The 16,623-nt window shown below is 35.1% G+C and overlaps 1 protein-coding gene across 2 annotated transcripts in view; it reads left to right on the top strand.

Moving 5' to 3' along the window:
* LOC149782786 (transmembrane protein 208-like) overlaps positions 1–7,683 on the top strand; it is a 38,229-nt gene extending 30,546 nt beyond the window's left edge. For both annotated transcript variants that reach the window (XM_089934296.1, XM_089934297.1), the window contains one exon: positions 3,101–7,683. In XM_089934296.1, the coding sequence (XP_089790422.1) occupies positions 3,101–3,223 (123 nt within the window). In that variant the 3' untranslated portion in view covers positions 3,224–7,683. The remainder of the gene's footprint in view (positions 1–3,100) is intronic.
* Positions 7,684–16,623: the final 8,940 nt, after the last annotated feature.

The raw sequence follows: 16,623 nt of genomic DNA, 5'->3' as shown, positions 1-16,623 counted from the left end.
TGTAGCGAGTGAGGAATGAAATTTCAAATTCATGACTTTCATGGAAATTTATATTTTCTGTCCTGGATATATGGCAAGTGTTGTTATCATTAGTGCAGTGATATGCTACATGGAAATCTTGTGGAATAACATGTGGACTGTTGAATGAACCACTGGTTGGTGAGTGCCTGAGTTTTCATTTGCAATCACACTAGTATGTTTGATTCAACTGGGGCAGATTGTGGATGTTTGAGAAAGTTAGAAGAAAACAGTTTTATAATACAGATTTCTGGATTTTGCTGACTTTTTCAGTAACTCTTGAGAGTCTGGATTTGTGTAGCCATTGATGTGTATTGTCTGCATGTCTGGAGGTTCAACATGTGTGTGTCTCAGAATGTTTTGTATGGTACACTATGAATGAATTTATGTTTGTTGTATCTCTTGTTGTTGGATTTTATAACAACTCTGTAAGGCAGAGAAGAGAACAATAAGTTTTTATTTTTAAAAGTAGTTCCTGGTGTTTGGACACCATTTTGGGGATAACCACACTGAGATAGGAAAGTAAGGTTAGCAAAACAGATAGATTTCTCACTCACATGGGTGATAAAGTATTATCTCTGGACTAGTGGCGCAACCAAGGCTGTCTCACAATAGCATACCTCTTGAACAGTCACACTCAGATGTTACTGTGTGTACAAATGCAAACATCTGTGACTGAGCAACCCATCTGTTATCAGACTTTGACACTGTCAAAGACCAAAAACCAGTGGGGTTCGGGAGATAACGGTGACCACATCAATCTCTTGGAGATGAAAGCTATCATCAGTGCCATTAAGTTTTGGAGCAACCATCTTCAGAATGCGATGGAGCTCACCATGTCGTGGAACTAGGCAGTGAATGACACACTCCTCAAACAGGTACTTAATCACTCCAACTCTTCATTCTGGTCTGGGCATTATGTCATTGGTGCACATAATGCAATATCTAGGACTGGTTAGACATATTCCTGGCTGACTCACTGTCTTCATCAGTTCTCTTTCATCGAGGGAATAGATTCTTCATACAGAGTGGTCCCTCATCTCTTGGTCTTTCATTAGAATTGCCGGCTAATGGAGCCTCTAATGATTGAATTTGTTTACAACCCCCAGTACCAGATCCTGAGGCTTTGTCCATGGATGTGCTTTCTTTCAGTTGGGATGGTCTATGGCCCTTTGCTTACCCACAATGATGTTTGTTCCAAGAATTACTAATTTTATTGGCCAGGAGTATAAAATGATTATGATTGCACCTATCCATTTGGACAAATCCTGGATAAACAGTTTTGATGATCTAGCAATAGATCTACACTGGAAATCCTGGCCAGGCCTACAGCTTCTCAGCCAGCCTCAGACCCATGTGTTCAATCCTTGCTTGGACCATGTTCTCCTTCACACTTAGCTCCTTGCCGGAGAGCCTTGCAGCAGAAACTTTAAAATGTCGAAAGAGGGGTCCTGAGTGGCCGAGTGGTCTAAAGCGCTCACCATTCCGGATCACTGCCATCTCACCTCTGTCTGCGTATGTTCGAGTCCAAGGCTCTGCTAGCATGGGTACGTGGGAGAGCCTGCCAGTAGCTTCTCGTGGGTCGGTGGTTCTTTCCTGGGTTTTCCAGGGTTCTTCCTCCACCAGTTATAGTGGCCGCCATATATGGCCTATCTTGTGCTGAAAATGGCGTTAAACCCCAGAACAACAACAACAACAACAAATGTCGAAAGAACTGTTCTAGTTAGGAGGCCGTTCACTTTAAAGGCTTACAAAAGGGACTGGTGCAAAATCACAACCATTGTCCCTTTGAGTGCCTGTTGCACAAGTAGCAGACTTTTTATTTACCTGTTCAAGGAGAAAATGTTGGCTCCAGTTCATATTAAGGGCACATTCTATCATTATGATTAATCAAGTTTATGGAAATTTCTTAGAAATTGTCAAAGAATGGCTATTTTTGTAACTTCTGTGCAGTACTGATGCACAAATAATGAAATAAATAAATAATATTCAGATTTTGGTGGTCACCAAAATTCTCCCATTAACTCATTCCTCATTCGGCCCCAGAGGTTTTTGTCATTTTTGCCTGAAATGCACGTAGGAAAGACATTTGGGGGCTATTTCTAAATACATCGCAATACATCGGCTTTCAACAGATTTTCCTTGAGACTAATGTCTAGTTGTTTTAGAAACATCATTTTCCATTGGTTATTTTGATTGCGCATGAGCAGAAGGGTAAAAGTTGGAGTTCTTCTTTTTTTTTTCTTAATGGACCCATCATTTTCATATGGAGACCGCTCTTTATTCCACATGCCCACCTTATCCTAGTTATAGCAAAGGTTGACCTGTCTGTGTGCAGTTCAGGCCAGTCTGCCTAAGATCTGAGGCCAAAAGGTCTAAAATCCTAACACAAAATCGCATTCCGACCACGAGCGAATTTTGGGCGGAAAAAAAATGGGTCCAAATAATGAGGTTTTTCCCTCTGTATTTTGTAGTGCAGCTAGAACTTCCAGATTATTTGGTATCATTTTAGAGCTTTATCTGTCTGCTTTTTTGTAATACCACCCACGTTGGTGTATCTTAAATAACCTTGATGCTGCAGAGTTTGGAAATAGGGTACAGCCTCATCACACCTACAGGTGGGATTGGGGCCGAATGAGTTAATAGTCATTTATAATGTTTAATAGTCAGTTTCTTCAATGAGATAGTTTCTCCTTCCCAAGATGTTCACTCCTACAGTTAGAGAGAAATTTGAAAATAAGGATATGAGATTGCCAGTTCTTTCTTTAACCTTTAAACACTCATCTCCTGATTGTATTGAATTGACAGAGATCATTTAAACTTAGAGGTCATTTTCAGTAATCATCCAAGAGCCATTTACCATTTAACAAAAATATGTGTTGAAGTCAGTGAGAGCTGATATTTTTGAAGTTGGGACTGGCATGTATTTATGGCCACTTCTTGTTGGTTTTCATATCACTTGGCTCCTTGATGTGTTTTAAGGATTAGTCTGATAAAGAACATGTTTGTGATGTGATGGTTTAAATAGTTGGGATTAACATGCAAGTAACTACCAATCATTTCTTCATATTTTCCTGTATAGGTCCCAGGAAGAGCATTTTACTTGCTGTGGGTCAATATTTTGGCCCCCTGGATATTTGCTGAAGCTCCTGAAGTAGATGAAAAAAAACAGAAGAAAATGGAAAGGAAAATGAGAAGACATTGATGAAAGAATTTTGTTATAGAGTTATTGGTTTTAAATTATATATGCACATGCAGGGATCTCTCATTCGTTACATTCAAGTTGTACTTTTACTTCATTTTTTTATTTCAGTTCAGCACATTGATGTTAGTAGTTTGTTTCATTCAGCTTGCCTCAGAACATCAGTGTTGTTCATAATTACCTAGTACAAAATATCCATGCATCCATAAATGTTCACATGTTTATTTGTTACTATACTGCTTGTTTAATGCAGAAAAATATGCAACAATTACAAATACAAAAATTACATTATGGGCTATCATATTTTTTTCTGTAATGTATGGATGGATGGATGGATGGATTCATGTATGTATGGATGTAAGCCAAATAATTTAGGAAAAATTAAAGGCCTGGAAGAAGGTAGGTTGGCTTATTTGCGGGCCAAGGTCTACACTTGGAAGTTTTAAGATTATTTTGTTGACTACCATACTGGCTGTAAATCTTGGGACATGAAAAAGAAATTTTTTCTGTGTCCTAAGACCTCTATGCATATGAAGAAAAAAATGCATTCTCTGTATCCCAACACTTACTAAACTGTTAAACTACCATGATTGCTTTTGTTATTATTTTGCATGTGCATATTTTCTGAATTCTCCAACACGAAAGTAAATAAAGGTAAAGACAGACTTCATAATTCACGAGCCGATTAGAGTTTACCCGGGACACCAGGCTGTACTATATCTAATGTACAATACGTATACAGTGCAGATTGTGCCTAATTTCACTTTAATCTTGTTTATTCCCAAACATATTAGATGCCAATTTTGCTTTATACATTTTTTCTACCAAATCACATTTTTCCAGATAACACTTAAGCTAATTGGTAATAGCTGTTTCATTTACGTTGTTCTGTGCGCTCACGAGTTACTCTTTTTCAATGATATAAGTGATACTACAAACTGAGATAATATTTATGAAAAGGTACACACATTCAGTTGTGCAAGGCACAACCAGCGTAACTTACATGTTGATGAAAGAATGGTAATAATAAAGGCTTAAATTTTGAATATCGATCAGCTAAGATCATCATCAATTTATTTTAGTTTTGTGTTTTGGCTGAACAAAGTCATAATTTTCCACACAATGGAAAACAGGATGTTTTGGCATCACCTGTGTTTTTAATTGGCGGATTTGTCTTTTGTTTTCTGACAGCAATACAGGCCAGTTAATCATTAAAACTCTGAAACTAGCTTGGGTTAAGATGGAATTTTGACTGGTAACTATACCAGTACTTTGATGTGTAATTGCTTTTCACTCCATAATATTAGCACGATTACTGTAATTTTATAAAACGGGGTGTACGATCGCTTTCATTAAAGCAAACTACAGCTCAATTTTACAGTATTAGCATAATTTTCTAAGCATTATTTCTGAAACCTCATTATTGTATTTTGGATTTATCATTCAAGTTTATTGCAGTGGTGCCCATGATTCAAAATCAAGTGATGTACACTTCATTCAGCGTGTGTTCAAATCTACAATGTACATGTGTTGGTGCCATAATGTAAATACGCTCACAAGCCTAATTGTGAGTATTGAATCAAACCCTGTTGTTGTTCATTGTTGTCATACTGGGATCACATTATAATGAGTTAGGTATTTACAATTTCAGGGCAAAGTAAAAAGGTAATTAACTTGGGCACTGATATAAAAAGTCTAATGCAATAATGCATAAACGATCAATAATTGAGACAAAAGGTAGCCATAGTGTTACAGCAGCCCATGTATGCTCAATTCTTGTCATCAACTGATCAAGTTATACACAAATCTGAATTATACATAAACAATACGAAAACAGAAAGTTAAATAAATTTCTTGACTTTTCAAACAAATTGATCCATTTGTAGGTAATAATCATACATGCCAACCCGAGAGAGTTGTACAGGTAATTTTTGCTAATGTAAGTTTGCCTAAATAAATGCATTTAAAACTTACTTGCATCTTTTGATATTGTCTCCGACATTTGGGTCAGCTTATACATGGGTCATGCACTTTTTAGTGTTTATACCTGTTCAGTTTGAGGGGTCAGCTTATATGCATGTAAACAGGTTTATATGCGAGTATGTATGTATGTATGGTGTTTAGCAGCACAACAACACAAATCTGAATGAACAGTGTTAAATTAGGTTTGGGAACACCATAAAGGCAGGCAAAAAAATCATGACAGTACAGTCAAAATTTTATATATACCTAATTCTTTTAAAATCTCCAGTATGATGTATCCCAGGGCAGAAAGGTTGACTCCATTTGACATGCTAGAGGACTTATAAAGTCATCCCTGAACTCACTTGGATTTTTCTGTAGAATTTGTAAGATTTCTGTAGAATTTGCAAGATTTCATTAGAATTTGTGAGATTTCTACAGAATTTATATGATTTGTGTAGATTTTTTAAAATGATTTTATAGAAGTTGAATTGCTTGTTGAATGTCTACATGCATTCCAACAGGATGGATTGTGTTTTCTACATAGTTTGTACAAATTTTAATATAATTTTAAAGAACATTATGGCACAGTTTAGAATTCATCTTCATCTTTATTCTAATGGTCTGATTAGCTGTCACTGAAAGGTCTGATCAGCTGTTACTGTAAAGTCACTGAAAGGTCTGATTAGCTGTCACTGTAAAGTCACTGAAAGGTCTATTAGCTGTCACTGTAAAGTCATTGAATGGTCTGGTTAGCTGTCACTGTAAAGTCACTGAAAGGTCTGATTAGCTGTTACTGTAAAGTCACTGAAAGGTCTGGTTAGCTGTCACTGTAAAGTCACTGAAAGGTCTGGTTAGCTGTCACTGTTTAAGTCACTGAATGGTCTGGTTAGCTGTCACTGTAAAGTCACTGAAAGGTCTGTGAAAGTTCAACAAAATCAAAATCTGAATCAAGACAGTTAGTAAATTAATACTAATGTTAAAGTTTCTTCATAAATAGTTCAAAGATACTTTTTACGACTTTTATGGGAAAACAATAATGGAAAATGTTATGAATTTATATCTTCTTCATATACGTTACTCAATCATAATATCTTAACTTCTACTCCCTCACAAATCCAGCTGTTCCATGTACTACTTTTAGCTAAAAAGAGCTAAATATTGTATGTCGGCCTATGTGGCAGTCAGGCAGAGTGATCTCCCCTTATGTATAAGACTTGGCGGAAAGTCTATGAATCAGTCAGTTACTACTGGAGCAGAAGGAATGCTCTCTATGGAGAGAGGGTGTATGTGTATTATGATTGGGTAAGTATTCCTGAAGAAACATATTTTACTAGAAAAAATTGGTTTCTTTTAAAAAAAATCATAATACCTTTGGAAAAGAGGTGGAGGGGGATTATTTCCTCTCATCCCGGAGATATCATCTCCAGCCCCCTAAGGTATTGAGATAGTTACTAGTTAACCCGACTGGACTTTAGCTAAAAGTAGGATCTGGGAGGGCTGGATTTGCAAGCTAGTAGTTGTTCTCCTATGGTATTATGATTGGGTAAGTTTTTTCAAAGAAACATATTTTACTTGGACAAATTGGTTTTCAGCAGAGCAAAAAGCAAATCATTTTAATAATTAAAACAGTTTCAGTAGACTGATTTGATGGTTTTTATGAAAAAAAGGATGCCATAAACAAATGACCTGTGCAAATACGATCTCAGTTTTATAAAACTTTTCATCCTAATTATGTTCTCAACTTATAATTTTGTCCCTTGAACATTTTCCGAAGTTAGCTTGTAATAATCAGATTGCAAATTTCAGTGGAGTTTTGACTGAACTTGAGACTTTTCATTGAAAAAGGACCAGGTTATATTATTTAATTACATAACCCAAACAGATCATATCTGGAAATTTAAGAAAATGTTGCAATATGAACAAAAGTAAGAAGGCAAACTCCATAAAAAATGTTCATTTAAAGTTTTTAAGCAATTGTTTTGATAGAGTAACAAGAAACATTTAACATTATAAACTTATGAGGAGAAATACATTTCAGAAATATTAATGCCACTTTTTGTGAGGAATGAGTTTAAGAAAAATGGCTTTTGAAATTTACAGAGACAGTGAAGTGTCTATAAGTGGATTATCTAATGGTGTATAACAGGAACTGCTGGAAGTGAGAGATGTTTGAATAAAGTTCTAAGCAAAATTAAATTGCAATATTTCATTTGAAACAATACGCACAGTGACATGCTGCTAAGTTTTCTAACATTGTATTTGATGCACCATGACATTCAAAAAAAAGTTATCACTTAAATGCAGCCCTGGTTACACAGTTCCAAAAATGTATATCTAGATACATGTAGTCTTGAGCATTTGTATTATACATTATGATTTTTTTCAGAGAATGCTATTGAAGTTAAACAACAATTAGTACATCAGTATTTTTGCTCAATTGGCTTTAATTTTGTACTTGCTAATATTTTGTGATTATCAGTAAAAACATTATTATTTTACCTTGGCCTTTTGATACTTCATTTTTAGCTCTTCTGGTCATTAACCAGAAGTGCATATGGGATGGTGTGTTATCTGTTATCCATCAGTTCTCCATTGTCTGTTATCCATCTGTTGTCTGTTAGCACAAGTTTGTTATCACTACTTCTTCCAAATTATTTAGAGGAAGCCTCACATACACATTCATCTAATGGCTCTAGTTGATCCTAAATACAAATGATGCTACTAGAACACCCAACATGGTGGCCAATGCGGCCATCTTGAAAATCTTATATATACTCATCCTGAATGAATGGTCATATCAACGTAGGGTTTTCACTAAGACTAATTATAATGTCTAGTTGGTCCTAATTAAAATGGTGCCAATCTAATGGCCACCACCACAGCTATCTTGAAAATCTAGTTATTGCTACTCCTGAATGGATGATAATATTACTTAGGTGTTTTCCCTAAATTCTTCTTATTATGCTTAGATTGTCCTAAGTGTGTGTTTGTGATTTGGATTTTTAATGTAGCTTTAACAATTTTTCAGTCTCATTGCAAAGACATCTGCAGTGTGGCAGATTATTGTGATGTCTAGCACTTGGGCATCATGCTGCAGTCATGTAGCATGATGTCCCACCCAGTCACATTATCCTGACACGAGGCAGAGTAATCCTAACACTAACCTCTCAACGCTGAGCATCAAGTGAGACAGCTGTTAGTACCATCTTTGTATGTCTTTGATATGACTCGGCCGGGATTCGAACCCATGGCCTCCTGATTGTGAGGCGGATGCTCTAACCACTAGGCCACCAGAGCAGTCAGGTTGTCCTAAGTAAAAATATTACAAATCTGACATCCAATATGGCCACCATGGAGCCGCATTTAAAATATTGTTATTACACCTCTACTTGAACAGAAAGTCATATTGATGCGGGGTTTGCACCAGGAAACATTTTATGACATCCATCGGTCTGAAATGAAAATGGTACTGATGTGATATCCAATATCCGCCACCAGAGCAGCCATTTTGAAAATCTTATTATTGCTATCTTATTACTACTACTCCACCTAAATAGAAGTCATATTTTGAAAATATTGTTATCTGTACTCATCTCCAAGTGGATGGCTATATCGACATGGGTTTTTTACCAATAGATTTCTTATTTAACCTCATTGGTACTAGGCATATATCCAGTATGGCTTCTACATTGACTGTCTTGAAAATCATGTTGTCACTACTCCCCGGAATGGATGATCATTATGACAGGGTTTTCAACAAGTTCTAAATTAAAACTCGTGTCAGCACCCTTTCCCCTGAATGGATGATCATTATGATATGGTGTTTTCACTGAAAGACTTCTAACGATATCTACTTTGTCCATGACGAAAATGGTGCCAATTTAACTTCGAGTACATGTACCAAAGCAACTAATTTGAAAATCTTGTTACTTCTGAAGAATATCACAGATTATTTCAACACTCAAAAGTTAAAGGAAGAAAAGGTCTTATCCTGTCTATTCTTTTCCCCCAAGTATTGTGTCAGTTCCTTATTGTTATTTGGTAAAATTGCAGGTGTTCAAAATTCATGGGACAAAATAACTTTTTAATATGGATTTTCAGTTGACATGAGTTTGTTCCCTTCCAAATATTAGAATATGAAATATCTATGATACAATTTATCCAGTTGATTTAAACCATGAAGTATGCACCACATAGTATGTTATACAAGTTACCTTTGCCCATATGGTATGTTATACAAGTTCTCTTTGCCCACATAGTATGTGATACAAATTATCTTCACCCACATGGTATGTTACACAAATTATCTTCACCCACATGGTATGTTACACAAGTTATCTTTGCCCATATGGTATGTTATACAAGTTATCTTTGCCTACATAGTATGTTATACAAGTTATCTTTGATCATATGGTATGTGATAATTTTTTATTTTGCTGGTGTGAACCAGTTTTGAAGAGCTTAGTTTCATTGATCATGGTTGAAGTGATTAACCTATATGTAGGTTAAAATTTGCTAAATTTAACTACCACAAGTATTTCCCTATTTAGCAGGTTCTAACTAATTTTGTCTGCATCATGATTTTTTTTTTATCCTCAGAGAGTTCAACTCCACAGAGAAAGAGTTAGCCAGCTATCAGATTATGTTAAAAAATTGATTTGTAACTTAGCTAAATGTGTGAATAGTGAATGACAAAAATTATAAAGTTGAAATGCCCTATTTTTCATTTGACCTATGTCTCAAGTGAGTTCAGTTTGTTTCAGAAATACAGTTCTAGTTGTGAGGCAAAAATTATGAGACTCATTGTTTTATAACATGAAAAATCTGTGAAAAGTGTCTTCTGGTAGCAAACTTACTTTTTATGGAGACATTTTCAGCAAACTTTTTGCTATCAAAATGTTCTATGAGAAATAGGATATACTTGTTGCTATTGTTGTAGGGTTTAATGCCACTTTTCAGGATATACTTAAATTCTCAAAAAAGAAATGAGTATGTAAATTTAAGTTAAATTTTTGTGCCAGTGGAATTCATGTAAAAAATCAAAACACAACAAGATTAATAAAATTGATGTGATTTTCAAATTGTTTACTGAAGTAACTGTATATATGTCAGAACAACATTCATGAAGTTGGATATTACTGTACAGTTGATGGTAACAATGGGAAGATAATTCAAGATGTACTTTGTAATTATTATATTTATTTTTCTTTCGCATAGTATGTGTATACTCTAATTTGTTGGTAATTGAACGCTTAATGCATACAGAATAGTGACCACATTTCATTTTTTAGGATAGCACAATTAACAAGTAATACAACAGTGAATATAACTATAACCCCTGTATCAGCTCTTGGTGTGTCCAAATATGCAAATCAGCTAAGTGGTCCTATTGCACCAGCACCATCAATGCAGAAGAAACACAGCTTAACCCAAACTGTATAATGCAGGTTTGCAAGTCATCCATTGTACTCTCGGTTTGATAGTAAATGTGACTCATGTGATAAAGGCCTATTTTAAATGGAAAACATTTTGCATTAGTTTCTTTGTCAGATATGTTACTCAGTCATAATACCTTAGAGAACTACTACTGCTACCTAGCAAAACCAGCCCTCCCTTGTTAAAACTTTCAGCTAAATTGCTAAAAGTTATCTGTCCACCTACACAGCAGTTAGATAGGGTTATCTGCCCATGATATCAGGATTGGTGCCAAATACAGTGAATTTGTCAAATGTCAGTTCCGCCAAGTGGCACACTCTCTACAGAGAGACCTGGCAAAATCCATACAAGCAGTTTGGAATTTTTCTACCTCAAAACAAATAGAAGGAGTTTCATCTTCAAAGGGAAGTAATCTTCATCTTTAAATTTCCAACTTTTCTTTTCTTCCTATCACTGACGACAACGTTTTCTAACTTTTTTTTTCTCAGTATGTGATCACTTTGATGTCTGCGCACACACTTAGGCACCATTGGTACATATGTGCATGGGTTGTGATTGTGTTCCCTCACCTTGCTATAGCCATATTATTACATGCATACGTGGTGCATACTATAGGGAACTCATTTTCTATTGCTGTATAATTCTGCTGAGTCAGGATCTAAATAGTGTAAAGTGGCCAATGGTCAATTACAGTTACAAAGTGAACAATAACCAATTATAATTATAAAGTGAACAACTAGCAACTATAAATACAAAGTGACCAATGATCAACTATAATCAGAAAATGACCAATAGTCATGTACAATTAAAAAATGACCAATATTCAGTTATATTTACAAAGTGGCCAATAATCAGTTATCATTATAAAAGGACCAATTATCATTTATAGTTAGAAAGTGACCAGTCAGTTATAACAAAAGGATGATTGATCAGTTATTGCCAAGGGACCAATACTTATAATTACAAAGTGACCAATTATAATTACAAACTGACTAGTGATCACTTATAATGCAAAGTGGCAAATGATCAATTTTAATTACTAAGTGACAAATTATCAATTATAATTACTAAGTGACAAGTGATCAACTATAATTACAACCAGAACAAATGATCAGTTATACTTAAAACTTCAAATTTGGTATCAAGGTGGTGATATGGTTTTGTGAGGAAAGCCTTACAGGATTATGTATTTCAAAGGATACGATTTCTGATTAAAAGTAAATTAATCTTGGTTTATTCTATGGTTTCTACATTTTACCGGTAAGTTTATAAAATAAGAAAATGAAATGATGGAAGCCAAAAATTACATGATAAAATTGAAAAGGGGGTGGGATGTTTTATCTGATCATTGAAAATGGTAGATCTTTTACATCACTCAGTCATGTACATCCATTTTCCTTCTGGCAGCTGATCCATCAAAATTCAAATTGGCTGAGTAATTCATCAAGACTTGTCAATCCATGTGCGCAGATCATAGAAGAAATGATAAGTTGTATTTTGTCTGCAATACTCCTTTGTTACTCAAATCTTTTTTTAAATATGCCATTAAAAAAAAAGCAAACACAAAACGGGAACCTTATGTCATGTCAGAGAAATATAACATTTTATGATGCACGTAAACAATGGTGTCATTTGTCTTTAATCGTGACTGATGTGCATTAATCCATATTGTCCTAACAGATGGAAATAGCATTTAAGAATAATACTGGAAATCTATTCCTGAAAATATTTATATGTATAACATGATGAATAAATAAAAATTCTAGACAACCGGTTTCACTGTATTCACAAATATATCAGCCTTGGTATGTAAATTGTAATCAAATGGATCCATTGAGCTGTACTTTGCAATCTGTCATTCTCTAGTTCAGAATGATTTTATAGAATATTATGCATGCAAAGTTGAGCTATTCTTGTGCCAATTATTAAAGAATTAAAGTTGTAATTAATGAAAAGTTATATTTGAAATGTTCAAAACTATTTACCTTTAAAGTTTCTTTGTATATACCATGTTTTGTTATGCAACAAAATAACATACATGCCAACCTTCCAGTACTTGGGATGATGGCGCTGAGACTCAGAGTGGTTGTCAGTGTGCATTTCACACAACAACAAAAAAACAAATGTACATTTGAGAATAAATTATCTACTCACATAAGACAAGGAAAAATTACTGGAAATTCAAATATGAATAAAGAATATGAAATATAAATTTTCTTTAAAGCATTTAATATGTATACAGGCAATAAAGAGCTGATAGACTTAGAATTTTGTATCAATTCACACACACACACACATGCATACATAGATGTGCACATGTGTGTGCAAGTATATATATTAAAACATGACTACAAAGACATTAAAAGAATTATGCACAATTTTCTGTCTTTAAAACCATCAGACTGAGGAATTCAGTATTAGCTTTATAGCTGCTGATTTGGTTACTGATCTCTGTAGTTCAGTGGAGGGTTTGAATGTGATGTGAGCATTTATAGTTATATAAGTTATATATATTGCATTGTTTGTTAGTTTTTTTTCATTATATGATGTATGTTATGAAAAAATTCTTATACCTGACCTTGTCCAAAATGAAGTTCACTGTTTACCTGACCAAAATCAGGTACAAAGTCTGTCATAAAAAGTGAATGAGTTATTTAATTTTCAAGTTTTCAATCGAACCTTTGTGGTTTGGTTAACTTTAACCCTTAGCTGACGTATCATGATATATCTTGCCACTTAGATAATCTGACTCAACCTCAATTCACGTGTGTGTTGATAATCTTACCCTCGAGATGACATCTAACCTCAGTTCAAGTGGGATGATATATCCTGCCCTTGAGATAAGATGAACTCTAACCTTAGTTCATGTGTCATGATACATCTTACCCTTGAGATAAGATGAACTCTAACCTTAGTTCATGTGTCATGATACATCTTGCCCTTGAGATAAGATGAACTCTGCGAAGGGGCAAATTTATGGCGATCTATGAAGAACACATTAGTTTGAGACGAGAGAACAATTAGATTTATGGGGACAGGCGCATATCAAATCGCCATACTGCCATGATAGGTAATGTCTTTTCGAGGGGAGAATTTCATTCTTGATTAAGCATTTGTTTATATAGCAGCCAGACAGACTATTAGGGACACGGTAAACTCTGATTTCATGGTAAAACTGTCACAAATTGAGAATTTCCATTAACCCGAAGTCGCAACGTAAAATGTCAAATTGATCCCAGATTTGGCGCCTCTGGAAAAAGGCGGCAAATATACTTAATCCTGATTGGTTACCCTAAATAAGGGGCATGTTTTCCACACTAAATCTCCTAGTTTTAATATCGCCACATCGAAAATTTTAATCAGTCTAAGCTTTTCTGCAAGAGAAAAACATGTGTAAAGAGGATCCCAAGAGTAATTCGGGATAAATTCTTTCGTAAAACTGTTGTCCAAAAGAACTGTTGTCGAGAGAAAACCGACGAACAAATTTGGCGATAGAGCGAGGAACGTTGAAAGCAAAGGGAGAAAATAGCTCATGTGACGTAATATCTCTGAGACGTATCCTGAAACGAATTCTTCGATGTATCAGCTCTACAACATATTAATTCTGAGACGTATTCTGAGACTATCTCTGATATGTATAGTGACACGTACTTATCCTGAGATCCAGGTATCTGTGAATCTACATGCTACGCCCAGAGCGAGGACCGAAAGAGGCAAGACGAAGGAACAGCTACAGCGGAAGTGGAGTGAATGAAGAAACAGGTTATGCAATTGTACATGGCATTGACATCGATTGTTCACTCGTTTCTGTGATGAACTAAATCTATCAGTAAAACATATCGGCTACTTTATTTAAATATATTTGTGGGTTTTTGTTGCTGTAATTCGGTGAAAGTTTTATTACTAGAAGCAGAGTGTTATCCTGATGTAATGAATTCTCACAGTTGTTTTATGTAATTGATTCAATTGTTGTTTACATGTACGGGGGGCTCGTGTTGGTCTGTTCTATATCTCTGCTCAGATCTATATCTATTCCACCTATAAGTTTCACCACTTATATTTATATTTACTCAAACCGGGCAATAACATCGAGGGTGGTCAACCTCTAGATAACGAGAACCAAGTTAAGCGGACACCTTGAAAGAAGGTACAATCCGCCAACCCACAAACCTCTTGCAAGAAGAGGGGACTTTGTGTAAATTTCTACAAAGTGGACCGTGGGTACGCTTACAAACTCTAACCTTAGTTCATGTGTCATGATATCTCTTTCCCTTGAGATAATATGAAATCTAACCTTATCTCACATGCCATGGTATAGTTTGCCCTTGAGATAAGATGAACTCTAACCTTAGTTCCTGTGTCACGATATATCTTGCCCTTGAGATAAGATGAACTCTAACCTTAGTTCCTGTGTCACGATATATCTTGCCCTTTGTGTCACAAATTATGTCATAAATGTAATTAACTCTCATCAGAAACATCTTTAGCTTGTTAGATCTAATTTGTCCATGTACCTTTATATGAAATGAATCCACTTTCAATTTCCTTCACCATAACAAATATTTTTTTTCTAAATAACAGAAAAATAAGAACTTATCGCACCAGCTTAAACTCACTTTAAGATAATTAATGGTCCGTTGCATTATATCTATCCTTTAGCGTGATATATAAACATTGTAGATGTTACCTTAATGTCGTCATCACAAACAGCAACAACAATAGCGTCAACATCATCATGATCACTTTTTTTGATGCGGTCTTGCGATATTCATGCAGATCATTGTTATTACTTGTTTCTTGGTATTTCCTTTCTTCTTTGTCTCATCATTTACTATATAAACCACATCCCTTTTATATTTAATATACTGATTTCTCATTTTGGCATGCAATCAATTATTGGTCTCTTCATTTTTATTTTTGTCTCTCTTCCTTCTTTCTGTCTGTCTCACTTTCTCTCTCTGTATGCATCTGTATATATATATATATATATATATATATATATATATATATATATATATATATATATACGCTGAAACAGTGATATACAACGAGAAGTATACATTTTTCATTTAAAAGAAATGAAGTAAGCCTTGTTTCCTTTTCATGAAAAATTTATACGAGTGGCTGTTACACAATGAGTGGCTATTCACAATCACCTTTGCATATTGATAAGTTGATTGCTTTCTTTTTTGAGTTTCTATATTTTTTCACATCGATTAAATCAGTATAATAAACACTTATGCTTTAAACATTGAAGATGGTTTTAATGAAGAAAGTAGAGCACTACAAACACTGAACGCTCAGCCATTCACGTAAAGGAGCATGGAAATAAGTGGAAACTAAGCGAAAAGAGGTAATTCAAATATTTAATAATTATTTAAAGTTTATCTAAGTCGATATTCAGCTTTAATTAGCATTACTATTGACCATGAACTTGCTTTTTTCTTCTCTCTCTCTCTCTCTCTCTCTCTCTCTCTCATACCAAAGACTTCTAAAAATGGTACCTTCAGCTGCCTCATTAGGCGCTCAGCATTGCTAGCTAGTGTTAGAACTGGTCGGCCTATAATGTGACTGGGTGAGACATCATGTTCTGTGTCTGTGGCATGATGCCCAAGTGCTAGACGTCACTATAAACTGCCACACAGCAGACAACGTAGTGATATGACTGAAAAATTGTTAAAGCTTCTCTCTCTCTCTCTCTCTCTCTCTCTCTCTCACATACCAAAGACTCATAAAAATGGTACCAGCAGCTGCCTCATTAGGCGCTCAGCGTGAAGAGGTTAATGTCAGAACTGGTCAGCCTGGTGTCAGGGTAATGTGACTGGGTGAGGCATCATGCTATATGTCTGTGGCATGATGCCCCAGTGCTATACATCACTATAAACTGCAACACAGAAGACATTGTAGTGATATGAGTGAAAAATTGTTAATGCTACATTAAAAATCCAAATCTCTCTCTTTTCTCCTTTGGTCAGTTTGACTTAACTTTTACATCATTCATA

Source organism: Sinohyriopsis cumingii, chromosome 15, assembly GCF_028554795.1.
Source record: "Sinohyriopsis cumingii isolate HCF-2022 chromosome 15, ASM2855479v2, whole genome shotgun sequence".
Lineage (NCBI taxonomy): Eukaryota > Metazoa > Mollusca > Bivalvia > Unionida > Unionidae > Sinohyriopsis > Sinohyriopsis cumingii.
Note: the sequence above shows the minus strand (reverse complement) of the source record. Positions and strands in the feature narration are given on the sequence as shown.